General features: G+C 28.0%; 2 protein-coding genes across 4 annotated transcripts; one reads left to right on the top strand and one right to left on the bottom strand.

Annotated features, from left to right (window-relative positions):
- Positions 1-247: 247 nt before the first annotated feature.
- On the bottom strand, positions 248-4,840 carry LOC111027736 (mitochondrial GTPase 1-like). 3 transcript variants are annotated; one of them, XM_022306153.1, is made up of 6 exons: positions 4,592-4,821; positions 4,430-4,485; positions 4,048-4,179; positions 1,307-1,446; positions 915-1,125; positions 248-466 (listed from the first exon to the last, which is right to left on the bottom strand). In XM_022306153.1, exons 3-6 carry the CDS (start codon positions 4,124-4,126, stop codon positions 375-377), a joined length of 522 nt encoding a protein of 173 aa, XP_022161845.1. In that variant the 5' UTR covers positions 4,127-4,179; positions 4,430-4,485; positions 4,592-4,821; the 3' UTR covers positions 248-374. The 3 variants fall into 3 exon arrangements, with proteins under 3 accessions (XP_022161845.1, XP_022161846.1, XP_022161844.1); XM_022306154.1 differs by lacking the exon at positions 4,048-4,179; XM_022306152.1 differs by lacking the exons at positions 248-466; positions 915-1,125; positions 1,307-1,446 and having other exon boundaries at positions 3,143-4,179; positions 4,592-4,840.
- A 124-nt stretch (positions 4,841-4,964) lies between these two features.
- On the top strand, positions 4,965-16,094 carry LOC111027735 (melanotransferrin). The gene is made up of 16 exons (XM_022306151.1): positions 4,965-5,129; positions 5,246-5,369; positions 6,189-6,346; positions 8,216-8,348; positions 8,448-8,590; positions 8,658-8,775; positions 9,006-9,185; positions 9,566-9,729; positions 9,993-10,166; positions 10,670-10,834; positions 10,910-10,998; positions 11,078-11,244; positions 11,312-11,578; positions 11,679-11,822; positions 14,478-14,649; positions 14,713-16,094. The coding sequence occupies exons 2-16, from the start codon at positions 5,297-5,299 to the stop codon at positions 14,939-14,941; spliced, it is 2,376 nt and encodes a 791-aa protein (XP_022161843.1). The 5' UTR covers positions 4,965-5,129; positions 5,246-5,296; the 3' UTR covers positions 14,942-16,094.
- The last annotated feature ends 659 nt before the right edge of the window (positions 16,095-16,753 follow it).

Here is a 16,753-nt window from a genome sequence, read left to right as displayed (position 1 = left end):
CATATATATAGGTATCTATAATTTAATAAATATAATAAAATGTGCGTTAATAATAACACATTTTATTCTCATGAATGTTTAAGCAAAAAAAAACAATTTTAAATTGATCAACAAGTACGAATGGTACTCCCAGCTCTGTCTTCAACAGCATACTCCACACAGAACTAGTTACAAATGACAGTAACTGCCTAAGCCTTAATTTCGTTAGAAACAGAAATCTACTCGTTTCGTGTCAAAAACAAATGACTTATTGATTTATAGAAACCAAATCACGTTTAATACTTGCATTAAAACGCACATCTACATTTTATTATTATTGAACTGAACAATTGATTTTTAATATACAACATAAATTTTTATATGATTTGAAAACACTAATAACTATGAGGTCTAAAAGGATTATCAGGGTCGAACAGTTTAGGATCATGGCTGAATTCTGGATTTCTGAAATAAAACGGCATCAAACCTGAAACCAAAAATAATAAACTATCAAAATCACGTAAAAAGTACAGTCGATGTCCATACCAAATTAAAAACTGAATTTTGTGTATAAATTATATAATTTTAATTTTGTGAATAATTTATTGGTAATCATATGAAATAGGTAGTAGGAAGCTAATAGTAATACATCAGCATGTCTTGACATACGTTAAAAGTTGGAAAGAAAAAAAGGAACCTACGCCAAACGTGGGTACGTAATACGCGTTGTAAGTACAAAAATAATTGCATGAGTCTCGTTCAATGTTTGTACCTATACGACCGGAAATTGGGTGTAAATGTGTAATAGTATTAAAAAGACACGAGGGAAATAAAAACAAAAATAAATAACACACGTATAATTATTTACAATGAAATGAAAAACACTAGGGATGCAGGATCCATAAAGTAGGTAGGTATAGGAAGTAGATACTGACCTGCTTCCCTGGATTTTTTAATTTCTTTTTCAACGTGGTCTTGTTTGTGTCGGCATAGACCTGTAATGTGTCTACCGTAAATACGACCAGTAAAACGGGATATAAACTGAGATAACATCCTGGTGTTCTTGTAGTCCGGAACAATGTTCATTTTGCAGAGAATGCACAACCGTTTTTCCTTTTCGTACGGGTTAGGTATGTTAACCAAATGCTTGACAACACACAATTTAACGAAATTATAGCGATACAGAGAATAGAATATAAAATTATATTTTATACGTGTAATGAAAATAAAAATCCACTCTAATGAGTGCAGCGTAAAAGTATATTATATACCTCTGTAGACACATCAACAATTAATATGGTCTATAATATAAATACTAAGTACCTACCTCGCTTTTAAACGCCTGCACGTCTCCATCTACTGCTTCGGTTTTCTTTTGGCCAATGGTTTTTTGCAAATTGGTCCATGGATTAAATCTGTTTGTTCGGAACCTACCCATGTACCTCGTGCTTACGCCAATACTTATCCCTGAATAAATAAACGTACAGTGCGTGTATTATTATCCATTAATTAACAATACAATCACGAGATAAGTGATGTTTAAAATAAGGATAAAATAAATTATAAAACAATTTTACAAATTTATTGTTAGACTATGTGCATTTACCCTGATATAAAAATACATTAACATGTTGTTTTTGTTATTATTACTATTATTTAATAAGTTTAGTTTACATAGTATAATTGTAAGCAGGTACACGACTATACATGAAAAGACTGAAGCACGCCTTAAACAGTCTATGGTAAAAACTAATAAAAAAAACACAACAGTATCGTAATTCGTGGGTAGGTAATGTAAATTACTCTCATTTATACAAGGATTTTTTTTAAATGTAGATAAAATATTATAATAAGAGTTTAAGATTTATTAGATTATTAATTTACAATATATTCTTTTAAGAAATAAGTTACCTACAGAATAAAATGAAAACGCAGGAATAAAATTAAAATATCAATGTACAGTTTTGAATGAAATAACATTATTTTGCAAATTAAAGCAAAATGTGACTTGAATAATAATGTATTTAAAAATATAGAAGTACATACAAATATGTAAATTAGTTACATAAAACCATTACTATACCTAGGTAGTTATTGTAAGACATATTTTATCATACTGTATTAATAAAAGTAATCATAATATTTTAGTGTATCTTAGAATATGTGCACGGAATAACCTAATTAACTATAGTCCTTGAATAGATTGCAATATATAGCTCGTATGCATGTAAGCATAGATAGATATTATAGATATAATATTATATATCATTACACGTTTCAGAATTTATAATTTTGACCAATTTCAAAGTATCTTATAAATAAATAGGTAGGTACTTAGCTATTTACCATTATCTAATACATACAAAAAAAATGTAACAAATAATGGATTAATTTTATAAATAAATTATTATTAATCATTCTACAGATCAATTTTGGATAAGTACTTAAAAAATCTAAAATATATTTTTAAAACATTTTACTTCAAAAATAAATTTTAAACTTGTGTACTTTAATTACTCTTAAATATTATAATGATAATATTAAGAGGCCACCCCAGCTGTTGTAATACCTGTTGTTTGCTTATGTGTTAAAGAAATGTTCTTGCATATTGTCTATAAATTACTGTAAGGTGTTAAGTTATTTTTAGAGTCAAAACACTTTTTATAAAAATGTGAGGAGATACATTTTTGGGGCGAATTTTCATTTCTCATTATCACAAAGGAGTTTTCTTAAATGTATGAGGTATAACACTTGATATTTAATTTTCTTCGGTAAAATTAAACTACTAGTATAGGCTTTGACAATATTGTATCAACTTATAGAAAATTGGAATATATTTGTCATACATAACAAGATAAATAAAAAACTGTTAATTATTATTTATTTAAGCTTACAGTCTGAAACAATGATGTAATCATTTTTATTTACATTCATGGGTTGAATACTTGAATAATTTATTTCAAGACTTCAGTTGGGAAAGCAGCCAAACAATGCCTCTCTCAGAATCTTATAAATATATAATTTCAATAGAAGAAAAAAATCACTAGATTAAGGATGAATATAATTTACAATACTATTAAAACCTACATACCTATTAAGAAAGTAAATATTTTTAGTTGTAACTTATAAACATATATTTTATATAAAAAAATAAATCTAAAAGTGTAAGCAATGATTATTTATTTTAAACTGAATTTTTCTTTTACAATAAATCATTATCTAAAAGTACTTTTCCAAATACTCCTGTACGAAATGCGTTTAGAAAATTTCTAGCCATTCCTTGCATGTCGGGTCGGTAAATATATGATCCATCAAAGTTTAAATACTTGATACTAGACTTGCGATGAATTGCAGCTTTTGCTAACACTATTCGTATATCATCAGTAGGTTCATCACAATTTAAGTATGAGACATAATCAAAATAGTTATTCTTATTAAACCAATACAACAAGTAGTCTGCAATTATCTCTTCTCCAACAAGATGATCTTGTAAAGTCGCACACAATGCAAGTTTTAATCCAGTTTCAACATTTTTAATTGTTGGAGAAACTACTCCAGGAGTATCAAGAACATAAACCAATGGATCTTGGCTCACTTTAATTTGATTTTGAACTGCTCTAGTAATACCTGCAACTGCCCCAACAGGAGCAGCACTTTTTTTCCCAAGAATATTGTTTCTAATAGAATTAATCAAAGATGATTTTCCCACATTGGGCACACCAATAACCATTATTCGAGAATCAATATTTTCTGAACGGTTATATCTATTTGATCCTTTAATAAGACTTAATGCAGTGGGCATAATTTTTTTTACACCTGGACATAACGAATTTTTACAGTTTGTGTAAATGATTTTTGATATTTTCTGTTCAGCCATAATTTTTTCTTCAACTTTCTGTTTATAATTTAAATCAGCTAAATCCATTTTGTTCAATACTAAAATGTGAGGTTTCAATCCTGAAATAGAGTATTTAAAATCTGGATTGCGGCCAGAAAGTGGTATTCGAGCGTCATGGACTTCAATGATACAGTCAACTGATTTCAATTTTTGCTGCATTTGTTTCATACCTTTCCCCATGTGGCCTGGGAACCATCGTAAAAGAGCTTTGTCGACAACCTTGAAACTCTGCCTGAACTTGGAAGTCATTTTTAAAAATGAATTTGGTTGTTTTTAGGCAAAAATGTTGAGAATATTTTAAGCTGGAAAAAAAATAATTTAACTTAACTTATCACCAATCCCAGACCACTGAGAGGAGAATCAATCATTATAACATATTATGTGAATACACAAATATATGAAAAAACTTTCAAATAAGAAAACGAATGGCTAACTAAAATAAACAATAATTTAAAAGCTAAAACAACTTATGAAAAAAGCATAGTTCAGTATTCTTTAGACGTGTATAATGGTCAGTTAACTACTAGAAAAATATTATAGGTATTTATTTACCTTTCAGTAGCTTGTGACAAGTTCCGAACATTGTGACTGATGTTTGGAAAACAGTTCTGTGACAAACAACAAATACATAGGAACAGATTATGATCGTGTTTGTAGGTAGGCAAGTTATAAAAGTATGTATTTTACATAATTTTTTTTAGTTAAAATACTTACAAATGCGAAATATTCCTTTCGAGTCCACTAGCTGGAAATTAAGTGAAACTGTAAGGTTATTCTTTTCTCTCGGTAGGTACAATTTAATTTTGTAATAAATAATACATAATCGCAATCAACACTTAATAGACACTTGCATAGTATGTATAGATATTACAATTTACAGTATTGGTCAGAAGAGTAGTAGACTATTAGCATTGAATAACATCAATGAAATAAACATTATCGTTATCGTAATGTGGACCGCATTGTCGGCAGACGTTATCAATCACGGTTTTTAATTTTTTCGTCCATGACAGCAATTACAGGAAAGGGCAGGGCAGCGCCAGCAGTCTGCAGCAGACTTGCTGCGCCCACTTGTGGCGGTTATCATTCAGTTATTTGTTTACAAGTTTACAACAATAATAAATTGTCCAATGTACATTATTGTCTTGTCTGCGGTACCCGTCTCTATTAAGTATTAGTCCGTAATAAATCAATATTTTATATTTAAGTACGAGTTTCGGCACATAGTGTACCAGTGTACGGCCAGTGACTAGTGAGTATTGAGTAGTGATCATCGTGTATTAATGGATGGACGTGAACTTGAATTCAAAAATATGTTCTCAACTTTCCTCAAATTCATTTAATCAATTCACTATTTGATTTGCATAGGTACCTTTCGGTTGTCATGTTTTAAAGAGACGTTTCCTCCACAAAAACACAATGAAGACATCCAACAATTTGATGACCTTTTTGACAGTTGGTTTAGTTTTGGTGAACATTGCATTTGTCTTCGGTAAGTCATGAGTATTAACATATTTATAGTATTACACGGTGATTCACCAAGCATGCACGCCCCCATTTTTCTTTAATAATTCACTACTTACTTATATTTTCTTCTTGAATTTATTCAAATTCTGATTTTTGTAATTTTTAGATATGTAGGTACTTTAAGAGTCATATCCTCAAATACTGATAATTGTTATGCCATTTAAGGAGTGTCGCATGACAAAAAAAACTTAATTGTTAATGTAGGTATCTTAATCCAAAATTTGAATGAGTAGTTTTTGTCATCAAAATGTGCATACTACAAAATACAATGCAAAATACCAACAGAAATTGGTATAAGAAATCTAAATGTATGAAAATTAAAATATAGTCTTTAACACATTGATTGGCATGTGACCGCTAGCTGTCACGCGATATGTTTTATCAATACGCTTAGAACATTTTTTGATGTAAAAAATAATTAAAAACATTGTTATGATGGCCATTATGCCACTGTGGTATTTTTATTACATTATTGTACCGCAATGGAAAAGTTAATAATACGAAACCATATTCAATTATGGTTCCCGGTGGTCATGTGGTATGGTAGTAATGATCAATTATATTGGCTGGCAGTCACAAAAGTATAAAATTTGATTACTCACATAGCAGTCAACGTGTTTAGTACTTATACATAAAAATTACAAAAATATGAATTTGATGAATATACAGATGCGTAAAAATGGAAGTTAGCATGCTTGGAGAATCATTGTATTTAAAACAATATTATCTAATGGCAGCAATTCCTATCCGTCAATAATATGTTTATTTTATAAATCATTTACAGGGTACATATCAGATCTACAAAATGATAAAACCAATCGTATCACTTGGTGTACTTTAAATATCCAAGAACAATCAAAATGTTTAAATTTGTCTGCAGCTGTCAACAGAGACAAACAGAAATTTAACCCTAGAGATTTCATGGAACTTGTTTGCAAACCGGTAAATATTTAATTTTTGGACATAAAGGTATACACAGTATGGACAACAAGTTTTGTGAAGTGCTAAAGTAAAAAGTCCAATTCAAATACCTTATAAGTACTCAAACATGTATTTTAAATGTTTTTGAAAAAAAGTACTTACTTGAAAGAAGTATTCCAAATACTAAAATACTTTCTCAAAGTATTAGCATTTAAAATCAAATATCCACTTATTTTCAAATAATTATTTTTCCTAATTGTATATACTATTTTCTACTACCAATTAAACCACATTGAATATAAAAATATATTTTTAATAAACAAAAATGTTAAGTTTATATAGTTTTAAGGTATCTAGTATTTTTCTTGAGTATTTAGATATGTAATTTGAAGACAGCATTTATAATATAATCTATTTTATGATAGAATATTTGTGTACTGCAAAATCATGCTTTTATCTGTGTAGCTACCATACTTATATGGGTTACCAAGGATTGAAATGATATCAATATACTATCACTACATAAACTGCCTAAAAATAATGTGTTGATTAGAATATACCAGACAGACCCTATCCACATCTCTTATATTATTATTTTTTTTAAACTTAAAATACTTGTTATTGTTGATACAAAATGAAGTATTATAATTATTCCAATAATATTTATTTATAAAACTCTCCTGTAATAATATTATTGAGGCTCACTTTCTCTATATTTTTTCATATGAATAACAACACTACTAATTTTTATATCAAATATAGATATAAATATGATATTTAAAATGTAGGATATAAAATTAAAGGATAGGTGAAACGCATAATATTATAATACTAATGATATTTAATCAACCATTAAAACAAATAATTTGTTAGAAAAAATTATACTTAGACCAAGTAGACTTTTAAAGTAAAAATCTAGGTTAGATAAATTATCTTGAGCATAGACTATTGTGATTTTATTGACCATAATTTGTTCAGTAGATTACTACAAGGTTTCTAATAGAAATTTAAATTTTAGAAAAAAGCCATGAAAAAAATTAGTAAGTCTGAAATACTCTAGTGGGAGTTACCTATTATGCTTATATATAATATGTATATCGTGGAAAAAATTATAGTTCTAATGTCTTTGTTTTGAAAGTGCTTAAAATAATATTCAATGACAAACTAATTTATAATGATTATTGAATATATACACCGAATAGTTAATTTGTTTTAAAATCATTTCATCAACATTATGGTCATTTAATTGTTTTTATTAGAAACAATCATGTTCAATAATCTTATTATTGAGCTAAAATTATTGTATTCCCAAATGAAATGTATTTTCATTATATTAGTTCCTTAAGAAGAATTTATTTGTAATATTTTGTGATATTTAATCAAACGTTTACCACATCCTATAAATTATTAGTAAATTTAAATACAATTTATCTGAGTCTATCACAATATACCGTTTAGAATCTCTCCTGTAAACTTTTTTTATCAAGATTTTTGTTTAAAAGCCTGAGAAATTATCTATAAGCTTATACCTACTGCATAACATACAATATTTGTGTATTAGTTGTATGTATATTATGTGTTTTTGTGTGCATAATGCATATGTTTATGAGTGTCAAAGACACTTAATAGAAATATTCATTTTTTAATTGTGGATATAAATGTATTAAAATTGTTGTGGTACTAAATGGATTTTAAAATATGTATAACATGTATGTTAACGCCTTGTTAGAATAATTAAAAAATACAATTTTCTCATACAGATTTAATTTCATGTTAAAAGTATTATAAAAATTATTTTTATTGAATAACCCATACGTTTTTAGGGTGTCATAAATTTAGTTAATACATAATACAATACATCTATTAATTTATTTAATTGAAAAATTTTAGGGACTCAATAAAGATGACTGTATGATGAAGTTAGATAACAATGCAGCAGATATTTTGAGTTTAGATGCTGGAGAGGTATTTGTTGGTGGCCGATATAATAGTTTGATACCATTAATGCAACAACTATTTGAAGGTATTAATAAATACATTAATTCACTCTTATTACACTATTAAGAGTCTAAACTTTAGACTATTATTTGTGTATTTTAATATTGTTTAATTTTTTTTTCAGATGGCTCTACTGAATATTACTCTGTTGCTTTAATAAAAAAGAACACTTTAAATGATGTGTATAACCTTGGAAATTTGAAGGGTAAAAAAGCTTGTTTTGCCGGAGTCGGTACTCAAGCTGGATGGAATGTACCAATAAATACTGTAAGCTTAAATTGCACTCAACATTTTTTAATGTGTATTCTAATAGTATTTGAGTTTTTATTTTCAGCTTATTTCTAAAGGTTATATGAACATTTTTGACTGTAATAACCATGTGAAAACTACTATAGAATTTTTTGGTCACAGTTGTGCTGTAAATTCATTACTTGACAAGTACAATCCAATGGGTAATTCATTTTTATATTTAGTACTGTTACAAATTATAATTTATACATATATATATGTTATAAATAATAGTAATATTAAACTATTAAAGAGTAACTGAAAAGTATGATGTATTTATTGATGAAGAAGTTTAATTAAATTGAATTCCATAATACTATAATGTTTAGTAAATACTAAATAACATGAACACTAAAAATACTTATTAAATAACTTTTACCAATATTTTTTTTAGGTGATAATTCTGACCGTTTATGTATTCTCTGCGCTAGCAAAGTTTCTGGCCAAAAATGTACATCAAACGATCCATATGCTGGTGACGAAGGAGCATTTAGATGTTTAATCGAGTCGGGCGATATCGCATTTTTACGACATACAACTGTATTGGAAATGTTAAGGGATCCATCATTATTTAGTAAGATATATAATATAACTAATCATTCTGTATATATATATAAATGATTGAAGTTATTTGACAAGTTGACTGCCTTGTATATCATATGTGATGCATGAAAAACTTTCCATTATTGCCCTTAATATTTTCCTTATACTTGCCCAATTTCGTCTTAAGTATCGTATTATATGATCATCAACATTTTTGAGATTTTTGATTTATTAATATCAAGAGAATTTTCCATGTTAGAAACACTAAAGGAATGTTATTATTATAAATTATGATACTTAAGGTGTTGTCGCAAGTTTAGTGAAATTGGAAGGAGAGTCAACTTGTTTTCAACAGAATTTTTTTTTGTCTTTATAAAATATATGAAATATTATTGCCATTTAAAAATGTAGGTAAAACCAGAGAAGATGATTTAGAACTACTGTGTGTGGACGGTTCAAGACGTCCAATTGGTGAATTTAAGAACTGTAATTGGGGACCAGTACCTACTGATGCTATTATGACTACATCTGCCAAATCTTCTTCTGCTCGTATCTCATACCAAAGATGGCTGCAGGTATTTTCTACCATAAAATAATTGGCATGATAAAAATTTCAAACCATTAAAAAAATAATAATCATATAACAAGAAAGCTAAGTACAAAAGTATCACTGTCTTAAAATTTGCTTAATGGCATGCAGCATGCTATGAGAAAACGCATAAATACTATAACTTACATTTTGCCTTTTATCAATATTTTGTTTAGCTGAATAGTTACATGTTACGTAATACAAATATTATTTATAGCTTTTAACATTATTTTAATTTTATTTCATTAGAAAATAATTGAATTATATGGAAAACCAAAATCTGCACCACAACAGTTCACATCTACTGCTCCTGATATCAACTGGGCAGGAGGATTCAATCAACCTCAGTCTCAGATCAACAGCAAAAGTTTTAATTTATTTGATTCTTCAGTTTATGATAATCACCACAATCTTTTGTTACAGGTAATTTAAAATTATTTGAAGTAAAAACTTAAAAGCCCGTAAATATAACACTTGAAATTATTTAAAGCGCCTAAAAAAAAAACTCGACATAATTTGTTTTTATTCTTTTAGTGTAGTATATTTTATTAGCAGCTAAAATGAATAAAACAAATTAAAAATTGGGTAAAAATTCTAAATCATAAGATTTGTACAAAATTATGTTCTATTTTATAGAACTATATTTAATTTTGTTTCAATAAAAATAAATACAAGGTACAACTTTATGTTAAAATATATTTTATACAAGGCAAAAATGTGATTAATATTGTGTAAAGTTGTCATTAGTAAACTGGGATAACACTTTTGGTAATCTCTCAGAATTAATTATGTGTACTGTTTTTAAAACAAGCACACGAGTTATTTAAGTAGAATATTTACTCTAATTAACATTTATTGAAAACTAATAAAAAATTGCCTTTATGTATTTTTCACCTATCCATGAATATACTATTTTATTGTTGTAGGACTCAACAAGAGGCTTGCGGCCCTTAGAAGAAGCCCACCAAACATATACAAGTTACTTAGGAAATGCCATGGACATTATACTTGGAGTACGTTATTGTCCTGTTGCCAAAATGACACTTTGTGTAACGTCTGAGCCAGAAATGGATAAATGTATTAAAATGAAGGTAAATAATATATTTAATATATTCATATTTATTTTTTACAAGTTTGTTATTAATTTTTCTTTCTGTGGTCAATAGTTGGCGTTAAAAGTTCAACTTTTGGTTCCTGAATTGCATTGTTTCCGCGGTTACAGTCAAGTGCATTGTATGCAAGCCATTAGAAATGGGTATGTTAAAATTATATTGCAATCACCCTATACATTATACAAGCAAACTAGTAACATTTATATTTTATTGTGTTAACAGAAACGCAGATGTTGCTGTGATGGACGCTGGTGATATTTATACAGCTGGACTTCATTATGATGAAATACCATTTATCACTGAAATGTATGATTTTCCTGAACCAGAATATTATGTTGTGGCTGTGGCAAAAGAAGAGGATCCTGATACCGAAATAACGTTTTTAAAAGGTTTATTTCAAACTAATTAAAAAGTCTTAACAAATACTATATTGTTGTGTTATGCCAACAATTTTAGGAAAAATGACATGTCATCCGGGTATATATTCGGGTGGTGGATGGATAATACCAATGGCATTTTTGTTGAGTAATGGGTGGATACGAAGTTATGGATGTGACTCAATACAAGCTGCTTCTGAATACTTTAGTAAATCTTGTGTACCCGGTGCATTAAGTAATGAATATAACCCAGGTTTACCTTATGATAACCTTTGCCATCTATGTAGAGGTGCTAGTTATCGGTACTGCAAACGTGATGCCACTGAAGACTTTTATGGTTACACAGGTAAGGTTACTTCAGAGCTAATAAGATTATTATAATATTATTCATTAATTATTTCTATAATTAAATATGAATTTATTAATTTTTTTTTCCCCCTATACAGGAGCCTTGAGGTGTTTGGTCGAAGGTGGTGGAAATGTAGCTTTTGTCAAACATACCACAGTGTTTGAGAATGTAGATGGAAAACGCAAAGAGTGGTGGGCAAGGAATACTCTAACATATGATTTCGAACTTCTGTGTCCTGATGGTAAGTTTTCATGTACTGAAATATAGGTAGAAAATCTGCAACAGTCAAGTTGACTGCAGGCATGGCTATCCCCAGATATTTTTTTAGGGGGGTGGGGCAAGTGCTCCACCCTGCCCTTCCCTGGAGATGTTCCTGACTGTAGGATTTTATTCTATGTATTATTTATCATTGCTTATAAGTTATAACTCAATAAGGAATTTATATTGAATATTTGGATATGAAAGAATAATATTGCTTTGGATTGTTTGTTTTCTGGGGTTATAATTTTTTATTTTAAAAATGGGTTAATTCAAATGTTTCTTCTGAATTGTAGAATAAATACCTACAAATAAAAACAAAAACCCTCAGAAAAATATTCACCCTGAGAAAAAAATGTATGAGAAATAAATATGTTTTATTAAATTTAAATGTGATACATCAATCACATTAACCTATTCTATTAAGAGAGATAAAATATATATAAATATGTTAGTAGGTACCCAAAACTCAACAGTTTAAATAAAGTAAATGTACTTTACTCAAATCAGTCAAAATATAAAAATTGTCATCAGTAGTTATATCATTTATCCATTTAAATAAGTATTTCAGTATTCAAAAATATGTACTGCTACACTATTATACTCTTGGTAGTTTAGGTAGTACTGTACTTCTGAAGTTCAACATTTTTCCATGTTACACAATATTCCGTCTCCAAAGAGAATAATCAGTTGACCAACTGATTTTTGTTAGTGCCGTGCATCGGATAACAACAACCCAGGTGTTAGTGTGATCACGTGTTCTTAATTGTAAAATGTTATATTACCTGTAGTACAATTATATGGCACTCTTATGGGCTTTTATTTCTGTGGACTATTTTACCAGTATGTTGATTATTTTCCCATTATATATTTTTTTCCTGTTTTTCCAGTGGTAATTTTTTCTAACTAGTTGCCATATTTTATTGTTTATAAATGTATGTGTATTTGTATTATGTACTTTATATTTTAGTAAAATATGTCGGCTTACTACAGTGTCTTTGGCTATTAGTTTCTAAGGGATCTGGATGATTTGAAAAAAAAATGTAATTCCAAAAACCTTTTATTTTGGTTTTATTAATTATTCAGAATCAGAATCTACACAGAGACAAATAATTTTCAAATAAAAATTAGAACTAATTAAAAATATTTTTGGACGATTAATTTATTTCTTTGGCCTGGTTATTGCCAACCCCTGGCTTACAGTGTGACTTTTATTTTAGCTTTCAAACATACATTTGAAATATGTATTTAGTAATTTTATACATAAAATGCCTTTATGGTTTAACCCTTAAATAATAATAAATATTTAGTATAACCAGTTGCTGGTTTAAAAAACATATTAGGTATAAAAATAGTTCAAATATATAGTTACTTATTGCTTTATTTTAATACCTAATTTTCACATACTTTTAATAATATTACAGTATAACTAAAATTTGTATTATATCTTATATTTAATTAATGATATTTGAGTTTTTGACAGTCACATAAATATCATCATTGTTTTATGATTTATTACTTTATTAATTTTCCAAAAATAATAATTTGAATGTGTATTATAATTTATAAATGCATTAATACGATCTTGAACTATTATAAAACCGTGATTAAAAGTTCCATATTTATTGAATACTCACATTTTCTGCTTAAAAATTTAACGAAATATGTTAGAAACAATTTAACGTTGGTATTTAAATTTGATTTTAATAAACCTCAATTATTTAAACATAAACATAAAATACCGTCCCTTTCTTTATCTAATTTAACCTTGTATGTAATTTACATTTTGCTGTCTCAATAGAACATAATTGTTTCAACTTGCTTCTCAGTGTCAATCCTATTAAATATCTGTATCAGAAATTTAGGAATGACCAAAAAGTCAATGGCTTTTAACCTAATACGATGATGAGTAATGAGGTGCAGATCTGAAATGGTGGGGAATAAATTGTTTAGAATTCTGTAGTATTTATACTATAGATCACTGATGGCCTGCCTTGGATAGTTTTATTTTTGTGTCAATATAATGTTCCGACAACGCGGTACCTGTATTATTAACAATGTAAACACAACAATAATAATAATTTTAATCTAATCTAAAAATAACATAATTATCAGCTTATATCAAATTATATAATTTAAATAAAACATGGCCTATAAAAGACATAATCGACCTGTGACTGTGGAAGAGCTCTCAGTGTCAATTGAAAATGTGTTTTCCGGTTTAATTATCTAAGTATATTTTCAACAAAAGAAGGTTTTTAGCAATTTTAAATAGAGTTCAATGAAAAGAAAAATAGTGAACAAGAATGGAAGGAGCAGGTTAAGATGAGGAGCTATTTTTGTTTTGACTAAATCTAATATGTGTAATTTAGTATGTGACCTATGAGATTATAATATATTTCCATAGTAGCACATAAGATAATTTGTATTGGCCAATCTCTGTTGTAGATAGTATATTTATCAAAATCATTTTGAGTATGACAAAATTCTAGTTTTAGAATTATTTATTATTAATAAAATAATTATTTTTAAAACAATTTCATATTAGCAGTGCATGTTACCAATATTAAATAAAATAATATAACTATACTTTAAATTAAAAAATTGTACTATATAATATATTTTTTATTTTACACAGGTACTAGATCACCGATTCAAGATTATAAGAAGTGTAGCTTGGGTAAAGTTAAAGCTAACGCTGTTATAACTCGTGGAGGCATAGCTTATAATCATACCGAAGTGATGGCATTTACCAATCTGTTTATGGCTGCCCAACAGTTATATGGCAGGAAGACTATTGATGAGTTTACGTGAGTTGTTGATTATCTTAATCTTTTACCTACTGTAAAATTTTAAATTTGTTTTAATTTCAGTTTCAGCATGTTCACGTCACCGGAACCATACAGCGATCTGATCTTCCAGGATTCTACCCAGCAGCTTGCATCCATTGATAGTTCATTAAGACATTACTCCGATTGGTTAGGACAAAATTTCATGCGGGCACGTCGTCTTGTTGACTGCCGTGCATCTGGTAATATATCATTACCATTGGGAATTATAACCATGTTATTATCTGTAATTTGTATTCACGCGTGGTTATAGACTTATTGTGTTCAATCAATTTATAAATAGTGCTTAAGAATGTTATGGGCATCATTTATTGTTTAGATTATTCATTATATTGTGATCATTTTCAGAATCTCAATCATACAATGCTGTATATTATTTATTACCAGCTCTTGATATTTGTAAAATTAAAAATATCTGTCCATTTATTAATTTTAATTTTAAGATTTTACTGATAATACGTAAGACATCCATGATAAAATACTTAGCCTTAATATTGTAACAGTCCGTCCACAAATTTAGATCAATTTGACAATGTACCATTGTGAATTATAATTATGTTATCTGTAATTTGTACTTGCGCATGGTTATAGACTTTATTGTGTTCAAACAATTTTTAAAAATTGCATAAGAATGTTTTATGGGCATCATTTTTGATTGCTCATCATATTGTGATCATTGGCTGAATCTCAATCATAAAATGCTGTGTATTATTTATTACTCTCAATAATTGTAAAATTAAAATCATCCGTCCATTTTTTAATTTTAAGATTTTACTGATAACACATTAGACATAAACGATACAATACTTTATCTTAATATTATAAGTGTCTTTTTACAAGGTTAGATAACTGTAACGATGTATCTAAAAAAAAGTATAATATTTTATATGACCTTTTTTTATATAATTTTTTTTTAGCAAATTATATTATTGTTTAATAATTTTAAGTGCAATATTGTTGAACAATCCGTCCATTTTTAATATTGATTAAAATTATAGAAGATCAAGTTGATATTTTTTTATATAATATTATTGTCCAAGTTATTTTTGTACGTTTCTTGTTGAATTGTATTGTTTTTTCACACAGATAATTTTATAATGCAACCTTTAGGTAATTAGTAATTTAGTTATGTATTCCCAGCTCATAAATGTATTACAATGTTATTCAGAGTGATATAGTACGCATTATACCTATTACCTATAGTATGGTATCTGATATACTTCTAGTTTTTATTTATATAATGTATACCTATTTCAATTAACAAATTAGATTACATGATTTAATATTACCTTTATTGTGAAGATTTTATTTTATTTTAACCTAAACATTTATGATATATTTTTTATACTGTGTTATTTTACACTATGATTTCAAGTGCCTTAAATAAACGTATTATCGAAAAAAAATGTTCCTAAAATTCTTTCTGTGACAAGGGATATTGTCAACCAACGTGTCACCGTCACGTGAGTGATCTGTATAATTTATGGATTCAAATAAATGGGTGTCTAATTAAAAGTATATTGTTTTTTGTTGTTAACTATGCTTTTGCACATTTTCTATACTGCAGTGCTATCTGGCGTCCAAGCGTATAACCGAATGCCGACTATATTTAGAACGAGTGTTTCCCAACCGCGCCGTTCCGTGATCCCTCGTGAACCCCCGTGGTCCGTGCACCAGCATAGCCGTACCATAGATTTTTTCTTCGATTTCTATTACAAATTATTTTTTTGTTTTTTTGGATAGCGAAAAACATAACGACTTATTGAGGAACCGTAGTATACTGTTATCTTATCGTTGTTGCTGCCGTTTAAAAATAAGTATTTTCGATTTTTTTTTCTTGAAACCTAGTCGGACTTAGTGAGGAATATGTTACGGAAGAGGAAATATGATGATACTTATTTTAAGTATGGATTTACTGAAATTGAAATAAATTGAGAAATCCGTCAACTTCAACGACATACTGCGTCATTCATCAGCGAGCGTTAGCTACAAAAACATTACCACAAGAATTAGCTAATGTTGTGAAACTAACAATAAAGTTAGTGAATTTTTTGAAAAGCAAAGC

This window comes from Myzus persicae, unplaced genomic scaffold (genome assembly GCF_001856785.1).
Source record: "Myzus persicae strain clone G006 unplaced genomic scaffold, MPER_G0061.0, whole genome shotgun sequence".
Classification (NCBI taxonomy): Eukaryota; Metazoa; Arthropoda; class Insecta; order Hemiptera; family Aphididae; genus Myzus; species Myzus persicae.
This window is presented reverse-complemented; position numbering and strand designations above follow the sequence as displayed.